At 37.6% G+C, this 24,470-nt stretch overlaps 1 protein-coding gene across 2 annotated transcripts in view; it reads left to right on the top strand.

Annotated features, from left to right (window-relative positions):
• Positions 1-24,470, top strand: part of ABCC4 (ATP binding cassette subfamily C member 4) — a 182,880-nt gene that overhangs the window by 134,078 nt on the left and 24,332 nt on the right. For both annotated transcript variants that reach the window (XM_039337655.1, XM_039337654.1), the window contains 3 exons: positions 5,980-6,069; positions 6,557-6,729; positions 9,178-9,283. In XM_039337655.1, coding sequence (XP_039193589.1) covers positions 5,980-6,069; positions 6,557-6,729; positions 9,178-9,283 — 369 coding nt within the window. The remainder of the gene's footprint in view (positions 1-5,979; positions 6,070-6,556; positions 6,730-9,177; positions 9,284-24,470) is intronic.

The following is a 24,470-nucleotide window of genomic DNA, read 5'->3' as shown; positions in this document are numbered from 1 at the left end:
TGATTAGTTTGACAAGTTTAATTTGATTGACAAGTGAGACTTAAGGTTTTAGGATAAAATTTCTCAATATTCATTACTGCATCTAAATAAAATATTTTGAAGTCGATTCTAGAAATGCGCTCTGATTAGTTGGTTGATTTCATCCATGTAAGACACCTTACAGTACATACCAATTAAAATCAAAAGGTAGGAGAAACCGTTAAAATAATATTGTTTGCTAAACTGAGTTATTGTCATCTCCCCCATCAGAAAGCAAACCTATGGAAGTCTTTTCTATCTCCCATCTACCAGCTGCTGCTTATGCTGATTTCAAGCAACCTTAAAATGCAAATAATGCGTAGTGTTCAATAAAAATTCCATACATTCTATTTTACTGTTGTGGATGCGATGGGAAGGCTAATGTATTTTGCTATCACATTCCTTCATGCATCTCTAAGTATGAATATGCTGGTAGAATTTTGCATAAAACCTGCTTCTGACCACCCAATTCAGTTCAGAGTGAGATAAATAATGCCTTTTGTTGCATTTTAATATATATCAATCTAATTTGACCTTCTGAGTGATTACATGAAGTGGAACAGATACATTGTTTAGTTTTTGCATTGCTCCAAATTTTGCAGTGCAATTATGTAATTAAAAATGGATAGTCAAACTCAAAGTGACAAATCTATCTGTTTTTCTAAGACATTTTTTGAGTAATTTACAAAATATTTCCTATAAAATCTTCACAAAAATTCACACACCCACAGACATATTTACATGTGAGTTTTCATCCAGAGAAAAGTCCATGTGCATTTTAATTGTATGTTGTAGCATACATGACCAATATGGAAATTAATTAATTAATTAGATTTAAATACTATTTAGATTTAAATACTGCGTGAGTCTCAGCAACTCTAAGGTGCTACAACATAAAATGCTTATGGACTTTTCTCTGGATGCAAATTCACATATATTTATGTCTGTGGGTGTGTGAATTTTTGTGAAGATTTTATAGGAAATATTTTGTAAATTACTCAAAATGTGTCTTAGAAAAACAGATAGATTTGTCATTTTGAGTTTTCCTAGTAGCTAGTCCATCTTTTATTGATATTTAAGAAGTCAGTTTAGTTTTCATGGAATATATTTTGAAAACAATTTCTCATTTGAACAAACTGAATCACAAGATGGAATGGAAATGCATTCACTGCCAGCTTGTAAATCCTTGTCTCTCAAGTGTGGCTTCCCCCTCCAGGTCTTGGCTTATGCTAATCATAGTTTGTCCTAAAATCTAGGTTTTGAATAATGTTTTTAGGCAATAGAAGACAGCAAGGGGGAAATCCATCAAGAAAAAGAGAGAAATTAGGAGATTCTGAAGACGTGCTTCTAATTGCCTTCTGAAATTAGGATACTACAAATAGTTTTTCTCAGGATAAACCTATTGGATGGGTTGACTCTAGTTGGAATCAGAATCAGAATAGAACAGGAAGGGAGCTTGGAGGTCTTCTAGTCCAAACCCTAGCAGGAGACCCTATACCAGTAGTTCTCAACTGTGGGTCGGGACCCCATTTGGGATCGAACGACCATTTCACGGGGGTCGTCAAACAACGCAGTCTGCCATTTTTTCCCCCTTTTCGTTAGCTGTGCTACTCCCTTTTATTCTATTGGCTTTTGAAAACCAATAGAATAGACTCTCTTGAATAGAGTCTAATACTATTGGCTTTCAAAAGCCAATCGGAATTGTCCAGGCTGTCTGTGCCCTGCTGAGCCTGCCAAAAGTCCCATTCTGCAAACAGTGCTGCACCAGTTGAGTAGTCCTCGACTTACGACCGGTTGAGTAGTCCTCGACTTACGACCGGTTAGGGGTCGTGACATTAAAAAGGTTGAGAACCACTGCCCTATACCATTTCAGACAAGTGGCTGTCCAGGTTCTTCTTAAAAGCCTTCAGTGATGAAGCACCCACCATGTCTGAAGGCAAGCTGTTCCACTAGTTAATTGTCCTCACTGTTAGGAAGTTTCTCCTTAATTCCAGGTTTCTCTCCTTAAGTAATTTCCATCCATTGTTATTTGTCCTGCCCTCTGGTGCTTTGGAAAATAAATCGACCCCTTCCTCTTTATGGCAGGCTCTGAAATACTGGAATGCTGCTATCATGTCCCCCCTAGTCCTTCTTTTCCCTAGACTAGCCAAACCCACAACCTGCAACCATTCTTCAACTGTTCTTTAGTCTCCAGGCCTTTAATCATCTTAGTTGCTCTTCTTTTCACCTTTTCCAAAGTCTCAACATCTTTTTTGTAATGTGGTGACTTGATAAAGTGGTACTAATACTTTACATGATTTTGATTCTTGTTGTTGTTAATTGCGAAGTCATGTCCGACCCATCGCGACCCCATGGACAACGTTCCTCCAGGTCTTCCTGTCCTCTACCATCTTCGGGAGTCCATTTAAGTTCTCACCTACTGCTTCAGTGACTCCATCCAGCCATCTCATTCTCTGTCGTCCCCTTCTTCTATTGCCCTCAATCTTTCCTAGCATTAGGCCCTTTTCCAGTGAATCCTTCCTTCTCATTAGGTGGCCAAAGTATTTGAGTTTCAACGATTTTGATTCTATGCCTCTGTTTATATGAGCAAGGATTGTATTAGCTTTTTTGGCTGCTGCCACACACTGCTGACTATGCAGGTATTGTAGTATTTACACAATCAGCAAGTGACTATTGTATTGAACGTGCCAGGTAACACATGAACTGATGCATTCTGGACCAACCGAGTGGCATTTAAAGGTCCATGTATCACAAATTGTAGTAGTTTCTTATATCTATACTTAAAATGATTACTGAGCTAATAATGTTCCAGAAATTATAATGCTGGCTAACTTCTATTTTAGTGTTTTTTAATCTTGGAATCTGGAATCATGGCAACTGGACTTTTTTTTCCTTTGGTTTGAAATGTTTTGCTGTTTATCCAAGTATACCCAAATGTTTCAGACCAAAAAAGAAATCCAGTTGCCATGACTCATCTTCCAGACAATTCTACCTGGATCACAGAGAAATTTCACTGACATATTCAACTTTGAAACTTTAAGATGTACTGTAGGCTTCAACCTCCCAAATTATCCAGTCAGCTTGCCCGCTAGGGAATTCTGGGATTTGAAGTTCACACATCTTAAAGTTGCCACGGTTGAAAAATATGATTCTGATTGGTTCTTTAGATGCTACTTCATGAAACTTGTATTAGTTAACATCAGTCCTTTGAGGCAAAAATATCTATTTCTCTGATTGTAATTTATCATTTTTATAGGTTTAGCTTATGAGCTTCCTCTCATGAAACAGGCCATTTTTATATAACTATTTGCCAGGAGCTGAAATTAAAACTATCCTTATCTTCTTCTGCAGTATGCTCCTACTATTTTATAGCAGTTATAAAGATTTTATGAATTGAAATTTTCCATTTTGCCAAACTATTAAAAAATTGAAATGGAACTTCATCTCCACAATATCTGAAATATACATCTAATACCATTAATAGATTTTTTAAAAATAAGATTGTTATATTAAAAAACAGCATTTTTAATGCTTTATTGAACCCATATGATCAAAAGCTTTTGTAATTGAAATTATACTGCAGGAATTGCTGTTTTTGTAATGAAAAATCTGTTTCATTGTCTTTCATTTTAAAGGAGAATACAAAACCACATTATATTGCACATTTCTTCTGCCTGTGATGATTTTACAGACCTTATAACCTGGCAGAAATGCATTGAAAATATTTTATCCAAAGAGCTTTGCAACTTGGCATACGTTACTACACCATTAAAATAAAAATAGCTTCATGGGTTGTAATCTATTGGCAATTAATCATTGCACTACGCTCTTTCTTTACCTGTGCATTTGCTTCTTATGAAAACGATTAAAGACACTTGAGACAGTTGAATACCTCTAGGCAGTACTGAACTATTATGCTAAGCTGCAATATGTATCCTTAAGTGAGCCTGTCAGAAGAAACTGAAGTCATTTCACTACTATAATAGTCACCTATAGGGCAAATTGCAGTTTTGCAGTACCTAGTTTAACCTTTTGGGCTTCATTTTACAAATGTTTTATTATAATTATTACTGCTGATTAGTGTGAATGGGGTTGATTTTTAAACCTTTATTCCAGGCAGTCTGTCCCCTCTGTCCCTGCCCCATTCTGTTTATTTTGGCATTGACTTTGACTGAATTTTAAGACTGGGATATTATTGTAATGTGTGACAAACATCAAAAATATCTATCTTTTGGTTGAACAAGTCATAATACGCCTTCACTGGAGCTAGTGTGCCCAAGTAACATTTTGAACTGGGATGTGACAAGTCTGCAAATGCTACGTCTTCGGTGCACATATCCTCACCTATGGTCAACTCTGAGATTTAGAGAAGTAAATGTAGCTTCTCATAGCAAGAGAAAAGTGACTGAAAGTTCAGAACTGAAGAAGCTTCTTGGATGAGAGGCGGAACATCTTCAAGGAAAAAGCAAAGTCCAGTTGCCTTTGGAAATACCAAGCTCTTTGCAGGAAAAAAAAAAGCTGTCTTAGAATTGTGGAGACACCCACAATCTTTCCCCCAAAAAAGATGTCTCTGCTTTAAGAAGTCACACTTGTGGACTCCCCCACGTGCTGTGAACCAACCTTTTGCCTTTAGATTGAAGCCTTGCACAGTTCTAGTGTTAATGTATTTCTGACATTTGAGTTGCTGATCAAACTGATCTTGACCTTAAATTTGGACAAAGGCTGAGATCCTAAGCATTTTGACAAGCTATGAGTACTTTATGGATTGCAATACATATATATTGCATTAAACTGTAGCACACTTGTCATTTTCCTGTTCTCGCTAATTTAACAATCACTCTTCTTTCAACAGAATTCAGTGTTTACTTACTTTAGCTGAAGGGTAGCCACCAACTCTAGTCAATCTAAATTTAATTTTAGTTTCACCATTCAACAAAAGCAGACTTTGTAGCCTGAAGATTTTTCCTCCCAATAGGAAAGGATCTACAATAAGTGAAATCTACATGTCAGATTCTTGACAACTGACTCACATTTATGACGGTTGCAGTGTCCCTGGGTCATGTGATCACCTTTTACAACCTTCTGACAAACAAAATCAATGGGGAAAGCAGGTTCACTTAACAACCAGGTTACTAATTTAACAACTGCAGTGATTCATGTAACAAATATGGCAAGAAAAGTTGTACAATCGGGCAAAACTCACTTAACAAATTTCTCACTTAGCAACATAAACGTTGGGCTGAGTTGTGATCGTAAGTTGAAGACTACCTGTATTATAGTAAAAGACTGTACAGTAGTCAGTTTTTTCTTTATAACATAACACTACTAGAATTTGATCTGTTTCTTTTGTGCCTTGAAAATCAATCATTAAAAGGAATGTGGGTCAGAGAGTGCAAATGCTGACAGATGCAATTCACTTACAAAGCTTAATTTTATTATTGTGTTCTAAGATTAGAATCGGGTAGCAATAAACTTGCATTTCCATTAGGAAACTATTTGCATATTACACACTTTGTTATACTTTTAAAAATTTCTTCCAAGCAACTTTGTGAAATGACATTGTTAAATAGGAGCTTTGTATTTCCATGTCTGTTTTTCTACGAAAGGATGTCACATAGAGATATGGAAGACAAATGCATTTCAGTAATCCTTTAGAGAGGAAATGTTTTAGAAGAGAAAGTTGCTTATGGAAAAATTGTTGGGAAGAAAAACAATTAAGACTTATTTCTATTTTCTCTCAGCACCTCTACGATATTCTTCTGTCTATCTATCCATCTCACAATTTTGCCTTGAAAAAAAAAATAGCTGTTGGGACTTTATTACATTTCTGTTTGAACATGCATTCTTGCCATATGCTACTTTTAATTATCCTAAACGAGCTAAGAGACTTTAATATTTTGTTATAGAAAAATCAAGGTTAATGAATTAAAATAATTTGCCTGGAAATTTCTTGTGTTTCAGGAGCCAGCTTTATTTACTGGGACTATGAGGAAAAATTTGGATCCTTTCAATGAGTATAGTGATGAAGACCTGTGGACTTCTTTAGAAGAGGTAATTTTCCTGGAAAACAACACTTTCCAATGTATTCTAATATACAGAAGACTTCTGTTCTGTTAAATTGTTCTTTGTTCTAACATCATGGTAAGTTAAAATGACCTGAGCCAAGAGTGTTGTTACCATGAGCAGGAAATCTGATGTCCTTCAAATTTTGGGGCTTACAAATGCCCTGTCCCTCATTAATGAGCATATTAACTGCTGCTGATGGAAGAGTTCAGCATATTCAATGGGCATCTGGCAATGTAGCCCAAATTAAACTCATCACATAATCTATGTCCATAGTTTGTTAACTCATTTCAGTCAGTGAGTTCTGGCGTGCTCGCCCTCTCAACGTCATAAGTCCATAATAAACTATGAACTGCTTGTTTTGAAGCACTTTTTAAAGATAAGGTGGTATGAATATTTTGAAATTAGATGTGAAGCACTTTAATGGTCTCTTAGTAAATTTTTAGTTGGAATTACTGTTATGAATTGCTTATAGGTCCAACTGAAAGAAGCAATAGAAGAACTACCTGACAAACTGGAAACACAATTGGCAGAATCTGGATCTAATTTTAGTGTTGGCCAGAGACAACTGGTGTGCCTGGCCAGGGCTATTCTGAAGAAGAATAAAATACTGATTATCGATGAAGCAACTGCAAATGTTGACCCAAGGTAAACAGGAAGTACAATTTATCTCTGGTATTATTATAATATTGATCCATTATAGTTGTATGTCATTATAATTTACACAGGGTCTCAGATGAAAAATACCTACTGTAATAGCAAAAATCCATCCTAAAAGCAACAGTATCAATAATTATAAAAATAATAAGTAGATAATTACAGATGAACACAAATGCAAAAACTGATTACTTTTAGGGAAACCTAAATGTTCATTTTGGCAAAATACCACATTCATTATCAATGGGCCTTCTCTAGACCTTACTTTAATGCTCTTTCCTGTCTGTCTGTCTGTCTGTCTCTATCTATCCATCCATCCATCTATCTATTTACCTATCTACCTATTTCTATAGCCGCACATCTCAGCAAATGACTCTGGGTGGCTTACATTTCAATATTAGATTAATGAAATTGCATAAAAATTATATTTCTAAAACAGATGGTTCGTAACTTAAAACCAGTCACTTAGTGACTATTCATTGAGGGAGAACGGGCTCAAAAAAGGTACTTACAACCCAGATTCAAAGTTCTGAGGGCCACCTCTCCCTTCCATGCTCACGTGATTGCTTTTGGGGCACTCAGCAATTGGCTTGCATTTATGGTCATTTGCAGGTTACCATAGTCACATGATTGCAATTTATGACTTTTTCCATCAAAAAATGATGTTTACTTCTGGTTTCTACTAAAGAGGCCCATTATGAAAAATAGATTCACTTAACCACCATGGCATTTGCTTAATAACTACAGTTTTGCTTAACAACAACCACAAAAAATGTCATAAAATCGGGTTGGCCATATGATGACCCACTTAACCGGCACAATTTATGAGCATAATTCTGAGCTCAGTTATGGATGCAAGTCAAGGATTACTGTACTATATTAAGAACTGAATACATTGATAATTGTTTAGGGAACAAGAAGGTAAAATTCCATTCTCTATCATTTAATTTGATTTTTTAAATGAATAAAACATAAGGGGTCCTTGGTACTTTCTGAGCTTGCTTGTTTTCTTGCAGACGTTTCATTACCCTAACTATGAATAAAATGTATTTAAATGTAATTATTTAAAAGAAATAATTAATTAAAATGTTTTTTAAAAATAGGATGCCTTTTCTATGTATGATATTTTATTTTTGTGACATCCATATTAAATTTTAGTTAATCTTATTCAGTGATTTAAAGAAATATAGATTGGTCATTCAATGAACCATAGTTAAAAGTTGGGTCTCCAGTAAATTACAGTTAAAATTCTGTAAAATTCTAGAAAAATTCTAGTTCTCCATAGATTAAAGAAGTTAACAAATAAAGCTTATTTTCCTTTAGAGGAAATTTAGTTGAGAATTCTATTTAACTAAGACCATTGGAAGTCTTTTTATTGTCATTGGTACTTATGATTAATTTTTAACATCATCTCAACATTCAGAAACTTGCTTCAAGATATTGCTGTTGTTATTTTATATAAAGCACTAACTTTATATTATTTAAAGCTTATCTATGGAAAGAAAATTCAACTGAAATATTCATCACTAATAATGGCTGTGCTAGAAGGAAAAGACACTTATTCCTAGAGCTGGCTCAATTTCTAGATATCCACTTAATAGTGAATATAAAATATATAAAAGACTAGTGTAGATTCTTAATGACAATTGTAGCAACTCTTTATGATAGTAACTCTCCATGAAATTTGCCTTATCTCTGATATAATTGGGGACATATTAAAGCCATCTTAGTGGACACTGAGTTTCATTTAAAGGTCAAACACACCACAGAGAAAGAAGGAAGAGAAGCATTGCATTGAGAAATGAATTATTTGAGAGACTGTACAGGTTGCAGTAGCTACCCTTATGATAAGCAATGATGCTTTTGGGGTGTTTGGAGCAAGAATTCTTACATTGGGTTAATGAAATTTGAAGTCAAAAGATCGGGTAGATCTGATCTAAACTATCTTTCCACCAAATTAACTTTTCGTGCAATCAGTATTATTCATTAAAAGAACTGAGGCTTTCCATAGTAAGATAAAAATCCTACACAAATTTTCTAACAAACATTACTGTATGTGTAAATGTGTTAGCAAGTAGCATTTGATCTGAACGCTACAGAATTTGATTATGTGCACTGGAAAGTCAGTGACATGCATTTTGCATATCATTTTTAGATTCAGTCAAGGAAATGTGGGGTTCTGTCAAACACAACCCTCATTTTTTTCCTCCTTCTCACTTAGAAAATGACTGCCTGCAAAGGGCTCTAACATGCTGTGTTGTAGTGTAATGTAACACTTCGATGTGTCCAAAAGGCAAACATGCACTTTGCTGCTACAGTTTACTAAAACATGTTGACATAGAGCTATGCCAAAGAATATAGAAAAACAAAGTGCCCAGAAGCAGAAACTGTTTTGCTTGTTGCATAATCTCTTCACATTACTTGTGTTATTTATTTCAGAACAGATGAGCTGATTCAAAAGACAATCCGTGAAAAGTTTGCCCAGTGTACTGTTTTGACAATTGCACACAGACTGAACACCATCATCGACAGTGACAGGATTATGGTGAGCATTAAGGGAAAAGTCTGATCCCAGGGTAGCTGAAATGGCAAAATTTTTATGAGACACAGCTGCTAATTTCCTTTCACTGAGAACTTTGGTCAAAGACCCTTATAAGTATAATATGTGTTGTCGGACACAAATTGTGCATTTCCAGTTATGCACATGTGTATTAATGCATGTGATATAAATCACCTTTATTAATTAAGAAGGAAAACTTAAGTTATGCTAGAATTATTTTTCCTTGACACAGGTAGTCAATCAGAGACTGAAGAAAAAGTTATCCGAACAAATGGACAACTAAGTCAAATATCTTTCCCAATTTCATCTCCTCTAGGTTGAACTTCAACCTAATATGCAGGCTGGCAATCCAGGGCATGGAAATCCAGGGCATCTGAATATTAAGTTGGAGAAGGGTGTTTTGCTATGTCTGTTTTGCAATTGAGGAAAAGAGTATCGAAAGTCTTGCTGAATGCAAATCCTTCTATCCAGAACCAATTGCCATAAAGCAAACCTGGAAGCTTGCGGCCACTAGTAGCCATGGAACCCTTTCTTTCCTGCTTTACCTAATTATCAAAATTCCACAGCATGGTTTCTTACCATTTTGAGGTAGAAAAAAACATAAACATTGCAGTATATACTATAAAATAGATTTGGCATGGAGACAAAAACAAAAATCCCAAGTTTGTCCCTGCCTATTTATGAATAATGGTTTGGCCCACCATGGCCCTTGCCGTCCCTTCAAAGTTGGGAACCAGGAAGAAAGTACCCACACCTGTTCTAAATATGCCATTGGAACAAGAGAGTTAATGTTACAATTTTAAGTGCTGCTTAAACTAAACAATATCTTTTGTTGTTGTTGTTAATTGCGAAGTCGTGTCCGACCCATCGCGACCCCATGGACAACGTTCCTCCAGGTCTTCCTGTCCTCTACCATCTTTTGGAGTCCATTTAAATTCACACCTACTGCTTCAGTGACTCCATCCAGCCATCTCATTCTCTGTCGTCCCATTCTTCTATTGCCCTCAATCTTTCCCAGCATTAGGCTCTTCTCCAGTGAACCCTTCCTTCTCATTAGATGGCCAAAGTACTTGAGTTTCAACTTCAGGATCTGGCCTTCTAAAGAGCAGTCGGGGTTGATCTCTTCTAGGACTGACCGGTTTGAATGCCTTGCAGTCCAAGGGACTCGCAGGAGTCTTCTCCAGCACCATAGTTCAAAGGCCTCAATTCTTTTGCGCTCAGCCTTTCTTATGGTCCAATTTTCACAGCCATACATTGCAACTGGGAAAACCATGGCCTGGACTATATGCATTTTTGTTGGCAGGGTGATGTCTCTGCTTTTTAGAATGCTGTCTAGATTTGCCATAGCTTTCCTCCCCAGGAGCAAGCGTCTTTTAATTTCTTGGCTGCAGTCCCCATCTGAGGTGATCTTTGATCCCAGAAAAATAAAATCTGTCACTACCTCCATTTCTTCCCCATCTATTTGCCAGGAATTGAGAGGGCCGGATGCCATGATTTTGGTTTTCTTAATGTTGAGTTTCAAGCCAACTTTTGCACTCTCCTTCTTCACCCGCATCAAGAGGCTCTTTAGTTCCTCTTCACTTTCTGCCATTAGAGTGGTATCATCTGCATACCTTAGGTTGTTGATATTTCTCCCGGCAATCTTAATTCCAACTTTTGATTCATCTAGCCCTGCCTTTCTCATGATGTGCTCTGCATATAAGTTAAATAGGCAGGCGACAGTATACAGCCTTGCCGGACTCCTTTTCCAATTTTGAACCAATCAGTGGTTCCGTGTCCAGTTCTCACTGTTGCTTCTTGACCCGCATATAGGTTTCTCAAGAGACAAATGAGATGGTCTTGTACTCCCATCTCTTTAAGAACTTGCCACAATTTGTTGTGATCCACACAATCAAAGGCTTTTGCATAGTCAATGAAGCAGAAGTAGATGTTTTTCTGTAACTCCCTAGCTTTCTCCATGATCCAGCGTATGTTGGCAATTTGATCTCTAGTTCCTCTGCCTCTTCGAAATCCTGCCTGTACTTCTGGTAGTTCTCGATCCACATACTGCTGGAGTCTAGCTTGTAGGATTTTAAGCATAACTTTACTAGCATGTGAAATGAGTGCAATGGGTGCGATAGTTTGAACATTCTTTGGCATTGCCTTTCTTTGGAATTGGAATGTAAACTGACCTTTTCCAATCCTGTGGCCACTGTTGAGTTTTCCAAATTTGCTGGCAAATTGAGTGTAGCACTTTTACTGCATCGTCTTTTAAGATTTTTAATAGCTCAGCTGGAATATTGTCACCTCCATTAGCTTTGTTGTTGCTCAGATTTTCTAAGGCCCATTTCACTTCACATTCTAGGATGTCTGGTTTGAGGTCAGTGACCATCTCATTGTGATTATCTGGGACGTTAAGCTCATTCTTGTATAGTTCTTCTGTGTAGTTTTGCCATCTCTTCTTAATCTCTTCTGCCTCTGTTAGGTCTCTGCCATTTTGGTCCTTTATCATGCCCATCTTTGCATGAAACGAAACAATATCTTAGTAAGTTGTAATTTGTCACTTCTTCAACCTGTTTTCTCCACAGCTACATAACTAATGGGACACAGGCAATGGAATGTAGGTTTGTAAGATGTCTGTTCATTAAAAATCAGACCTTGCATAAAATATCATAAGCACATACAGGGTAAATCTGGGCTTTGGTTGCATTTGTGACATTTTGGCAAAATTGTACCAGAAGACTAGATGACTTGCAAGGTCCCTTCCAACTCTGTTATTCTGAGACTGATTTTGTGAAATGGAGTTGAGGAATACTTGTAGGGAAGATGAGGTATAGGTTTAATCTTCAAAATGTATGTTAGAAAATGTGAATGAGTGTAATGTACTGTAGGTTCTTATAAGTATGTATGAAAATTGGAATCCTTAAGATAGTGACATGTTATACTCCTATGAATTAGATTGTATACTGTACATGGAAAAATTAGGAAGGAGTCTGGGTAGAAATTGTGCTATATTCACTCCAGAAGGAAAAAAAAATCTTTGATTAGACAATGTGAATTCTGGAAAAGTAGAAAAAGTTAATAAACCATTTTGGGGACCCAAAAGTGAATTAGAATGATGACTGGTGAGTAGCTGCTTAGAAAATGTTTGTTTTGAACATTAACGTCTACTAGTTTTAATGTTTATAAGCCACCCAGAGTTATTTTGGAAGATGACATGAAATCAGTGTCAGTTTTGTGATTAAAAGTTAAGAGAATTAATGAAGGGTGCAAAGGATGAGAAGTTATGAACATAGGACAGACCATTTTTGTAACATCCAGAAAGGATCTTGAGAAAAAAAATGGACACAGAAAAAGAAGAAAAGAAGTAATGAAACTAGAGGAAAAGAAGAATGTCTGCAAAAAATGAGTCCTGCATGAAAAAGTATTAGAAGGTTGACTAATCTCACAACAGAATGAAATGAAAGCAGATATAAGGAAAAAGGATAATGCAACTACTTGGAACAGCATGAAAAGAATTGATGTTATGGGATGCCATAGAAGCTGTGGGGAGATATGGAGAAGGATGTTTAGTGGAATGAAGAAGAGGAAGAGCTGAAAGAAGAATGCCAATCAGACATGAAACAAGAGAAGGAAGATTGGCTTTTAGGCCAAAAAAATAAAAAGACACAGAGTACAATCATGAAGGGCATTTATGTACACTAATTTAGTTACAGGTGTTTTTTTTTATTCTTACCTCATGTCTTAATTTTTTTGGCTTACTCATCGATAATCTATAGTGCTGCTTATCAGCAACTTTAGGAAGTTTGCAACAATTAAACCCCAAAGCAAAGGAGAACCCCAGTTAAAGTCCTCTAGAAGAGTTCTCTTTGAATAGGCTTCTTACTTCCAGTTGAAAGCCTGGTCTGCTGTAGTTGCTTATTCCCAAACCTTATCCAAAATATTGGTTTTTATCTCCCAAATTTGATCCTGAAGATTCTCTAGTCAAATGAGAATCCATATACAAACTCTCCAGCCCAACTTGCTTATTTATAGAGGTGTTCTAACAAGCTTTGGGATAGCTAAGAAATTAACCTTTTATGTTCTATTTTGACACCTTTAATTTAAAAGGTTACAAAAGATGGGGGAACGCCATGCCTGACATCCCATAGAGCCACAATTAGTCATTGTGAATGATATTGTGCTATAATGGAGCACAATGCTATCTAGTATATAATAATTTGGTAATAAATTGGTTTGAAGGAACCTTGTTGGCTTGACTGCAGAATGTCTAATTTGAGGGTCACAATTATACCTTTATTAGCCTCCTTCATCCAGGCGACCTCTTAACTCTACATTGTTTTGGTTTTTTTTCTCCTTTAATTACCTTATTTGTCTCGAGCACCATTTGGCAGTGCAGATTCTTCACCCTTTTTGGGTCAGTGGGTCAATTTGAACTTAGAAAATCCATGATATGATCACTCAAGGGAATTGTTTATGATGGTGGGAAATACTTTGACCATTTACAAAATGGCTACTGCAGTCTCAAAATGTATGTTATGTTGCCCCTGAAAGTAGTTACTGTCAGGTCCAGCTTTTGTCCCTTTTCTAAGGCAAAGAGAGCAATTGGCTGGAGCTGTTCTCCATCTTTATCTTCTTGAAAGAACCATGAAGCTTTTGTGGCATCCAAGTATTGGAAATGAAGATGATTTTGAAGACTGATGCTTTCAATTTGTTAATATTTAAAAAATTAAACGGGGCAAGAGACGGGACCTGGTAGAGAAGCCCATATGGCCAGGCTATTTAGCATCCTATTGACTTTCAGCTTTTCTTATAGATTTTTTTATCTTAGTGTCTTGAAGATTCTTCTTTTCTCTGTAATGTATAAAGGTGTTACTACAGTAGTTACTACCTATCGCATTTGAGATCAGAGATAGGGGAAACATTTGTTTAGGTTGTGATTTAAACCAAATTTATCCAGATATATACTATATCTTCAATTATTCATGAAATAGAATGAGATTCTACAGTAATGTCTATATTTTCCAATTTTGCAGTGCAGTTTTTAATTTAAACAAAAAGGGTGCCTTGTTTAAAGGAAACAAGTATATATGGTTTGGCCACCCATATTTCAGAGATTAGTTAGGAGACAGAATCGTATCATATATTTAAAAGGGTTTTCTAATCACAAGGAGATTTATTTTTTCTGAATGTTTGTCAGGAAATATGAATGATCTTTTGGTTCCAGAGGAATTCCCTCAAGTTTTGACTCATTAAGTGCAATAAACAAGCAAGATCAAAAATGCTTTCCTAATAAGGGTGTTTTCTTAGTTTCATCAAAATGGCATAGTCTTAATGATACATAATTATTTGGGTTTCTTTGATTCAGTAACTGCAGAATAGTGATGAATTAGACCTCTCCATTCATCTCTTGTTATTTGTTCTCTGATTACTGTTTTATTAAGCATTTTACAATCTAAACTTTGAAAACGCTCTTCTTTATTAATCATATGTATAATAACTGTTGGTGAAATTTTTGGACAATAGTGTACTTCATATATAAGGTCATTTGTCTCTTGTTTTCCCATCAAATATATTTTAAATACTATTCTCATCTTTTCTGGGAACAATTCATGTTACCCTCATGATTGATGTTCATCTTGTGATCCTTATTTCTTTAATCCAGTTCCTTGGACCTTCTAACACTATACTAGAATAACTATGAAAAAGAGCCAGAAGGGATTCGGAAGAAGTCACATCATTATTTATAAGATGTAAACTGAATTTTTATGCTGAGTTTTTCTTTCATTTCATCATGGCAAACCATGGAACTTAAGGGTTGCAAGGGATCCTGGGAACCATCTACTGCAAGCCCCTGCATAGAGTAAAAATCCAATTTTTTGATATCCCCAATGGATGGTCATTCAGTGTCTGTTTCAATACCTCCAATGAAAGAGCACTTGGCTCCTCCCAAGGCTTTCTGTTTCTTTATTAAATAATATTTACCATTTGGAAAATTTTCCTGATGTCCAATTGAAATAGACTTCTTTGAAATTTAGACCTTTTGTTTCTTTCTCTGTTTCTGGACAATTCTGACCAATTCTGTACTGTCTTCTGCACGATGGCCTTTTATAGTTACTTGAAGTCAGCTATCATGCCTCCCCAAGCTTTTTTGTCAGGCTTGTCCCAACTTGGGCATTTAGGAAAGAAAGATCCTCATCTCCATTCTTTGAAGTAAAAGGTTCTTTTGCTAAAGATAAGAGTTTATAGCATAAGCAAAGCTAGATCTGAGTATTCCTGCGCAAAGTTTGCATTTTCTCCCTTTCCCTGGTCCTCCCCACTTGACCAATCCATCAGTGTCTAATAGCATTCATTTTTGATGTTTTGGGAACGGCTTTGAGGTTTGGCGCCTCTCTGGTGTAGTTTTGCATTCTGATCTCAGGCTCTCTCCTTGATTGATCACTTTATTCTGGATTGACACCTCTGATTCCTGTCATCTTGTCATCCCTCCCCCCTTTTTTGCCCATTCCCATGCCAATTCCTTACTTCCTCAATTGCCTCTCTCCTCCCTTGCAGGATGCCAGCGAAGCACTTTTCTTCTCACAACTAAACATACTCAATGTCTCAGATAACTTTATATCTAGTTATTGGTTGGTTAATTTTCTCTGGCCATAATCCTTTTGACTTTGTCAATGAATGCAATATTCTTGGTCCAGTCAGACCAATGACTGCTTTTGGTTTCTAACCAACCAGAAACAATGATGTTTCTTGATTGTGCCATAGTACTGTTACTTCAGACTGAGATTGAATTTGCTACACTACCTGATTGGCACTTGTTCAGTTTATGATCCTCCAGTTCTTTTCCACATGCAGGCACAACTATTTTAATCAGGCTATGACTGGAAAAGAAAGTTCTAGTTCCTGCGCAAACTAGAACAGCATGCATTTGAAAACGCCACACCTAAATTTTGGTGCCGCTACATGGATGACACATTTGTCATCATCAAAAGAAATGCACTGAAAGATTTTCATAACCTAATGAATTCCATCTTCCCAGACATACAATTCACATTGGAGGAAGGAACAGCCAGACAATTATCATTTTTAGATGTGCTTGTCAACAGGCAGGAAGAAGGAAGCCTAGAAACCACAGTTTATTGCAAGGCCACCAACACTGCATGCGTTCTTAATTTCAACAGTAACCATCCACTGTCACACAAAAGAGCTGTGTCAGAACACTATAGGGCAGGGTAAGAACCCACTGCAGTACCCAACAAGCTAAACAATTGGAGAGAAGATATCTATGTGATCAATTCAGGCAGAATGGGTATCCACAAGCATTTATTACAAGATACCTGCGCAACATACAAAGGAGAGAAAGGAAGAAAGAAGGTACAAGACCAACTGTATGGCACACCCTGCCATACATCAAAACCATTTTGGAAGCAGTAGAACACAGCTTCTGACATCTGCAAGTAGGCATCACACACCACCCAGAGTCCACCATACGAGGAAGCTAACCCCCAGATTGTAAGAACACAAGTGAGTGGTCAGATGAGTCCCAAACTCATTGGTAGCCTCGCATTGCAATGAACAAGGACATACATTCAGTTTTGCAGCTACTAAGATTATTGGCTGTGCAGATACAAAGATAGCCAGAGAAATGATTGAAGTTGGGAAATGGGCCTCTTGTCAGTCAATAGGAGTGCTGATTTACCACCAGCTTATCAGATATTTAGGAGCTGCGTTTGGCAGCACAAGGAAACAATAGCCAATCACCGGCCATCAACATACTAACCAATAGGAAGGCACCACATAAATACGAAGCATAGAATATCCCAAAGCACATATTCCAGTAGAGAGAAATTCCCTGAAGACTGGCTCCATCACAAGTCCAAAAGCTCAGAAGAGTAAACCTCAGGACCCAGTGACTGACCCAGATTAGATCTTGCAATTTACTTTTTGGAAAAGAAGCATGGCATATGGGGTGGGGGTTAAATGGAGGAAATAGTAGGAGCATCTGGACTTGTAATCAAAGGGTCGCTTCTCCTGTCAGTCTGCATTACCTTAAATCAATCAGGAACATGGAGTCTGAAAATCTGGAGTACCAGCATCTTGACTTTCAAAAGACAGTCTTCAAAAATTAAGCAATGTTTAGCAATGGGCGGGCCAACTTTTCCTCCAGCCTTGTATTACATTTATATGTATTTCCTAATGATCAGAACAGAAAAGTAGGTTGCACAGAAGCCAGAATGTCTGCCATTGTTTTGAGATGTAATAAATACTTGGTGTGAGCAGATCTAATCTTAGATTCCTCTGTGAAAATGAATGAGAGATGTTTGCAGAACTCTCTGTGAGGTGTTGGCACTGTGTTTTAACATTCTTGAAGCAGCCATTGGGGGATTACAACATAGAGATTAATTTTGTGGCTTGCATCTTTGTCATATAAATTTGTTTTGTTTTTTTTAAATTTAATCCCAGATGCTGTGGGAGGTTCCTTTGGATTTTAATATACAGGAATGAAAGGAAATTTCTACTCTTTCTTTTCCAGCCATAGTCTGATTAAAATAGTTGTCCCTGCACTTCAAATAGAGATTAGGGAGGGGAAAGACATGTCAGTTGGTCCTAATGATTCTCTCTCTTCTCTCTTACCTTGTTTGATGAAATGTATTTCTTGTATCAACTGATTAGAGCAGTGGTTCTCAACCTTTTTAATGCCGCGACCCCCAACTGGTCGTAAGTCGAGGACTAAACCGGTTGTAAGTCGAGGACTAAACCGGTCGTAAGTTGAGGACTGCCCAACTGGTCCTAAGTCGAGGACTTTCCCTGCCCGGGAGCGCCGCGCATGCGTGGTGCCGCCCCCTGCGCCGGCTGAGGCGTAGCTGGCAAGCGGCAGAGACGGAGCAGGCTGACCACCGGCTGGGCCACCAGCTGGCCCAGCCCAAGGGAGGTAAGGCACCCGCCGGAAAAGGGGGAAAAATGGCGGACAGCCTTTCTTGGCAACCCCCGTGAAATGGTCGATCGACCCCAAATGGGGTTGCGACCCATAGGTTGAGAACCGCTGGATTAGAGAGACCTGAATTTCTATACTGATTGCTGCATGAAGAAAAGTACCTTATTTGCAAGACTGATATAAGTCTCAAGTCATTTATCACTTCAAGTTAATGCAGATCTGTTTTTAGATTGAAATATTTTTAATAACTATATGATAGAGATAAACTTGATTAGTGACATTTTCATTCATTGCCATTAAGATAAAGTATTACATTCTTTGAGTTCTTTCAAGTAGCAGTTCTTATGTCCATAGCATATATCATGTAGTTGGGTTTGCAGTTCACTATCCATACTGTACTGTATTTTGACCTGAACCCTGCTAACCTTTACAGTAGTGGATGGAATGGAACAAGATAAGAATTCACTAAAGCTGACTAAACTATTGCAGATCCTTTTCCTCTACAGGTCATTCTCCTGGTAAACTGCAATAGGTACACATCCTCTTAGTAAGAAACTGTAAATGAATTGAAAATATATTTGTGTATGTGGAGAATACTGATAGTCTACTCTACAGCATGAACTTCCTTGATCAACACAATTGCACAAAATCAGAATGGTATGTTGCAGTTTGCCATACCCAACTCCTGAAGTCCATTCTGAAATAGGAACCTGTCCATTCACTGATACTATGTAAGCAATAATTGGTTGCTAATAAATTGTAAAATATGCCAACCAAAGGTAACAAAATCATTTTAGGAACCTGGGATGAGTAGCAAGATGAAGTGGCCCGGTGCTAGGAAGTGACAGCCCTGGCTGTTGCGAGATGGACTTTGGTCTCCATCAATGTGAATTTTGAGCAGAACAAATTATTTCAAAGATTCTGTCAATGTAGCTATGCCATGCCAGTCACATGGAAATCCAGCTGCTTTCCTTACAGGGAGAAATGAAATGGCAGAGACATTTACCACTGTGGAGAAATCTGTACAGGAAGTATGGCAAAACGCTGTCCACTGAAAATGTAATTCGAAAACCCTCACAAGACTAGTGAGTCTTGTGGAGGTTCTGTACCCATAGAACAACAATAGTAAGGCAGTTTATCTCCTCTTGTGTATTATTCAAAGTCTATCAGAAAGGCACATGATATAGCAACTTCTTGCTTCTACGTGCTACTTTAGAAACAATTTCTTCTTAGAGGAGGGGGGAACCCTACAAAGTACATTTGAATAGCAGTAAAAAAAAATATGGTGGAACCCTTTCCCCTGGAATTTCACTATTGGTAGATACTTTTTATGTAGAAGGATAGAAATAGTATGATTTAAGGCGGTCTTTATCATATGCCTTCAGATAGAGGAGAAATTGCCATTCCTCAAAATGATTTAGTGAAAAGAATCTTCCTAGGGCTCAGATAAGTTGCACCATCTACCACGTAGCTTTAGTTGATCTTAAATGTGGGACTACTTAGAAATTCCAGAGCTGGTATCTACACTAGGGGATTGTAAACCATTCTGGAAGAAATCAAAAACAAACTATTTCTATAGTTTTATGAAGGAAAATATGGATGTGTATATGACATCACCCAGAGCTGGTCTCAATTTGGAGCTTTTCTTTTAAGTCCTAAGTTATAATGGTGATGAATACAGCAGTATAAAACAATTTACATGCAATCCTGCTGGAATACAGCTAGTTCTTGATTTATAGCCACCTGTTCAGAGAACATTCAAAATTCTGATGACCACGAAAAAGGGAGATTTGTGACCTTTATAGCCATTACAGTATCTCTGTGGCACATGATCACTATTTGTGGCCTTCTCTGCCAGTTTCCCACAAACAAAGTCATTGGGGAAGCTAGCAGAGAAGGTTGCAAATTGCTTCTGTAAGTTCCCTCTGCTTTTTCTCCCAAACAGCCTCCCAGCCTCCGCCTATGGCACATCTTCACTCCCTCACACTCCTTAGCTGGGACTCCCACCTCTTCCCACTTAATGACTTGCATGGTGCTGGGGTTACAATGGCTTTACAAGAGCCCTGGTGGCGCAGTGGTTAGAATGCAGCATTGCAGGCAAACTCTGCTCACAGCCAGGAATTCAATCCTGACCGGCTCAAGGCTGACTCAGCCTTCCATCTTTCTGAGTAAAATGAGGACCCAGATTGTTAGGGGAAATATGCTGACTCTGTAAACTGCTTAGAGAGGGCTTTAAGCATTGTGAAGCGGTATATAAGTCTAAGTGCTATTGCTATTCACAACCATGTTATTTAGGAATGGCAGTCTTAATCCCAGCTGCAACAAGAAGAGCCACATTTCTGTTTGGACACCCTACTTTGGGTCAGTCACTGACCCAGTTTTTGTGCAGTTCTACCAGCTTGCATGTGCTGTGTAACTATCTTAACAATCACAGAAACTTGTCTTTATGGTGAAAGTCTGATGTTATGAAGTCCAGAGAATCTTAATTGCAAAAAATACTTAACAGGGAGAGAACAAGAAGCATTATCCCCTAAAGCAGGGGTCCCCAACCTGTGGGCTGCAGCCTACTAGTGGCTGTGAGGGGATTGCAACTAGGCCATGGAAACGGCCGGCGAGTGCGCACATGCATCCTCATGTGTGTGAGCACCAAGTGAGTGTGTGTGCATGTTCCATTTGTGTGAGCGGCAGGCACATGTGCATGCCACTCACGCAAATAGAGCTGCATGTGCTTATGCTTCCTGGCTGCTCATGTAGAACCATCCCCTCTCCCCCCCCCCCAACTGGTCCACAAAGCCGGAAACATTGTCAAACATTGTCAAAACATTAAGACAAGAAATTATAGTGAGAGAAAGCAAGTTTGCATTAAAACTAAAATGACTGAAACTGATAAATAAAATGCATCAGTGGCATACCTCTAGCTAAACAGATGAAATGATTTTTACTTTTTTTTCCCTTTAGGCTGAAAGGGGTGTAAGAGGAACCTTTCACCTTTTATTTTTTCTTATGAGAAACTCATGAGCAAATGTATAAAAGGGATTAGCACTGGTGTGAATGTGTGTGTAAATGTATGGTGAGGGAACATGAATCAGAGCGACAGTGCACCTTCTTTTTTTTTCATCATGTTTTATTTTACCTAAATGAGAGGAGTCTCCTGAGAACAAAAGAAAGAAAAGAATGCACTTTGCACAACTGCAGACAGAATTGGCCTAAGGAACTGTTTAATTCTAGCTTATTCTCTCCTCCTTCAGCTTTCACAATCCCAGTCACGCCTTGAAGAGAGTATCTCCACAGTATCCTTCTTTTAATTATAAATACATATCAAACTTCAAACGACTTTAAATCATTGAGAGGATCTGTATTGTGCAAGGTGATACTGTCCTAAGACAATCACACCAATGACTAATAACACTTTTCTCTCATGCTGTGCCTTTCATCTGGGAATCTTAAATCTTGTTACAAACCTTAATTAATTAAAGTCTATGACATCCCTGCCAGGTAGGGAAAGAATTATAGACCTATCAAAATCAGGATTAGAAAAGATAGAGTTAAATATTGCTTTAATAATGCCTGGGTGCTGCCAGTGCTTTTCTAGAATATACCGTAGAACTGTGGGTGACATAGTGGAAATTTATGTACAGGTAGACCTCGATTTATGACCACAACTGAGCCCAAAAATTATGTTGTTAAGTAAAACATTTGTTAAGTGAGTTTTGCCCCATTTTTTGACCTTGCTTGCCACAGTTGATAAGTGAATCCACTGCAGCTGTTACGTTAGTAACACAGTTGTTAAGAATCTGATTTCTCCATTGACTTGTCAGAAGGTTGCAAAGGGGGATCACATGACCTTTGGACATAGCAGTGGTCATAAGTATGAGCCAGTTGTCAAGCATCTGAATTTTGATCATGTGACCATGGGGATGCTGCAACAGTCATAACTGAAAAATGGTCATAAGTCTCTTTTTTCAGCACTGTTGTTACAATTCATGGTCACTAAATGAATTGTTGTAAGTAAAGGACTACCTATACATAGTAACTAAGGTGAAATATTCCGAATTGTTCATTATTTTCTGTAGGCAAAACTGTCAGTTTTTTTCTCAATAGAGAACTCTCTGGTATATTTGGCGCTTTGACATGCAATCATGTAAATGTTAATGTAATCTTGTAAATTATCCAGAGAGTTATCAGCTCTCAAAGGCCTTTTTAGGCTCTCACTTTCTCCACCCTCATTAATTAGACCCCAACAGTGGCTACAGGCATTCATTCCTACAATGACAATTCATGCATTGTGATATCATGGCACAAGCTTTACTCTTTCATAGCTGCATCACAACATCACATGCAAATACACAAAGGGAAGAGTTTGCATTCGATGCCGCCCCCTCTTGTGCCTTTTCTGCAGGCATCTGTAGCTACGAGGGACCCTGCACAGATAGCATTTGTAGCTGCTTTATTAAAAGCAGGTGGACTCCCAAAGCCACCTTAATTGAAAACTGTGGACACCTTGCCACAGCCAACTCACCATGACCAACTCATCATAGCCAACTCACTGCAGGACAACTTGCTATGGCCAACTCACAATGGGACAACATGCTGTGGGACAATTTAACAATTCTATTTAATTATTTAAAATAAATAAAAAATATTTTAATTTTTGCCATTCACATTTCATTTTGTCCCTCCTTTTGCACCCTTTCTTTAATGGTTCTATTCCATTATGTCTTTAATATTAGTGTAACTCTTATGCCGCAGCAGGTTGGCCATGGTGAGTTGGCCATGGCCAGTTGGCTGTGGCTAGATGGCCATGGTGAATTGTCATATAGACCCTTATAGGCATGTTCAAGTCCTGTTGGTGTTTGTGAACTGAGAACTGGCCTTCCCAACTCTTCTGGCCACTATTGTAGTTGAAAAAAAGGAAAACTGAGGAGCATCATTGGGTGGGTTTTGAGGTGGACTTATCAATGCTTCCATATTGCATGGTACAGCATTATAACAATTCAAAGGCAAATGATTCATTGGAGAGTGCAAGATCTTTCTGCAACTCCATAAAGCAACTTTGTCTTACCTACCATTGTGCAGCTGCTCTTCCCAGCTACAACATAATGCCATGAAAAGGCACAGCTGAGGCTTTGGAGAGAGGTAGAGGTTGGCCAAATGAGCTACAGAAAACTGTTTCCTGGTCATCAAACTCTCTCATGAAGTGTCAAGCCTTACTGAGAAAAAGAGCGTCCATTCCCTAAGGAGGCTGTAAGATTCCAGCTCAGCTGGGAAATGGATTAGGATTGATTATTTGTGTTGCCAAGTATAAGACACACCTTGTACTGTAGACAAATTGGCACCACTAAAAGATTTCCTTAAAGAAAGCATCAGGCTCAGAGTTTCAGTGGGACGCCTGAAATGAATCTGACTTCACCAGAAAAAGCACCTAATTGGCAGGTCCACACCCTTGTCCTTGTAATGTTGAAAGGCTATGCATGAAATGGCTAATGGGTCTTTGAAATAGCACTTACTCAAAGAGACAAAATAAGGTTTGCAATACATTAAAAGGATAGATCACGCTCATACACAATTGGCTCTGCTATTCCTAAGGCGGATCTTACCATTGTGGTCTCTCATTTTCAACATGAGTATTAAAGGAAAAGATAAAAATAGAGAGAAGATGGTAGAATGAAACAGAACAAAAGAGAAGGCAGTTTGTCTGTGGTAGTTTAAATTTAGAAGATCTAAAAAAAATAAACATTGATCAAAGTTGCAAATAATTGGAGTTATGTAACATAAAGGGATTAATTAATTTAAGAAAGATAGTTATAGGATCAGCATGGGATCAGTTTAGGATATACAAGCTGAGGCAGGACTAGAGAAAAATGTCAAGTTAGCAAGACTTATTTAAAATCTTATTTTATCCTACATTTTTATCTCAGAGGTTCCTAATGTACTGCACCAGCAATTCGCTGTTAAAAAAAAAACAGATATAAGAATGATTATTTATGTGAGATGTTTTTTTTTAAAAAAAAGTTATTGGAGCAAGTTAAAAGAAAAAGTCTCAAAGATACCTAGGAGAAAAAAATCTGGCCATACTAGCTGCCCCGAAAATTACAACAGAGAAATGTAATTAATCTGGATCATATATTATTTATTTATTGTATTTAGCTATTTCTAGACTGCCCAAATCCACATAGATTCTGAGCAGAATGAAAAATACGATACAAACAAAACAATTAAAATAATGACATTCAACTAACTGTGGAAGACACCCCAAAAGAA

The sequence above is a fragment of the Crotalus tigris genome, unplaced genomic scaffold, assembly GCF_016545835.1.
Source record: "Crotalus tigris isolate CLP2741 ecotype Arizona unplaced genomic scaffold, ASM1654583v1 scf7180000017685.4511686, whole genome shotgun sequence".
In the NCBI taxonomy this organism is placed as follows: domain Eukaryota; kingdom Metazoa; phylum Chordata; class Lepidosauria; order Squamata; family Viperidae; genus Crotalus; species Crotalus tigris.
Note: the sequence above shows the minus strand (reverse complement) of the source record. Positions and strands in the feature narration are given on the sequence as shown.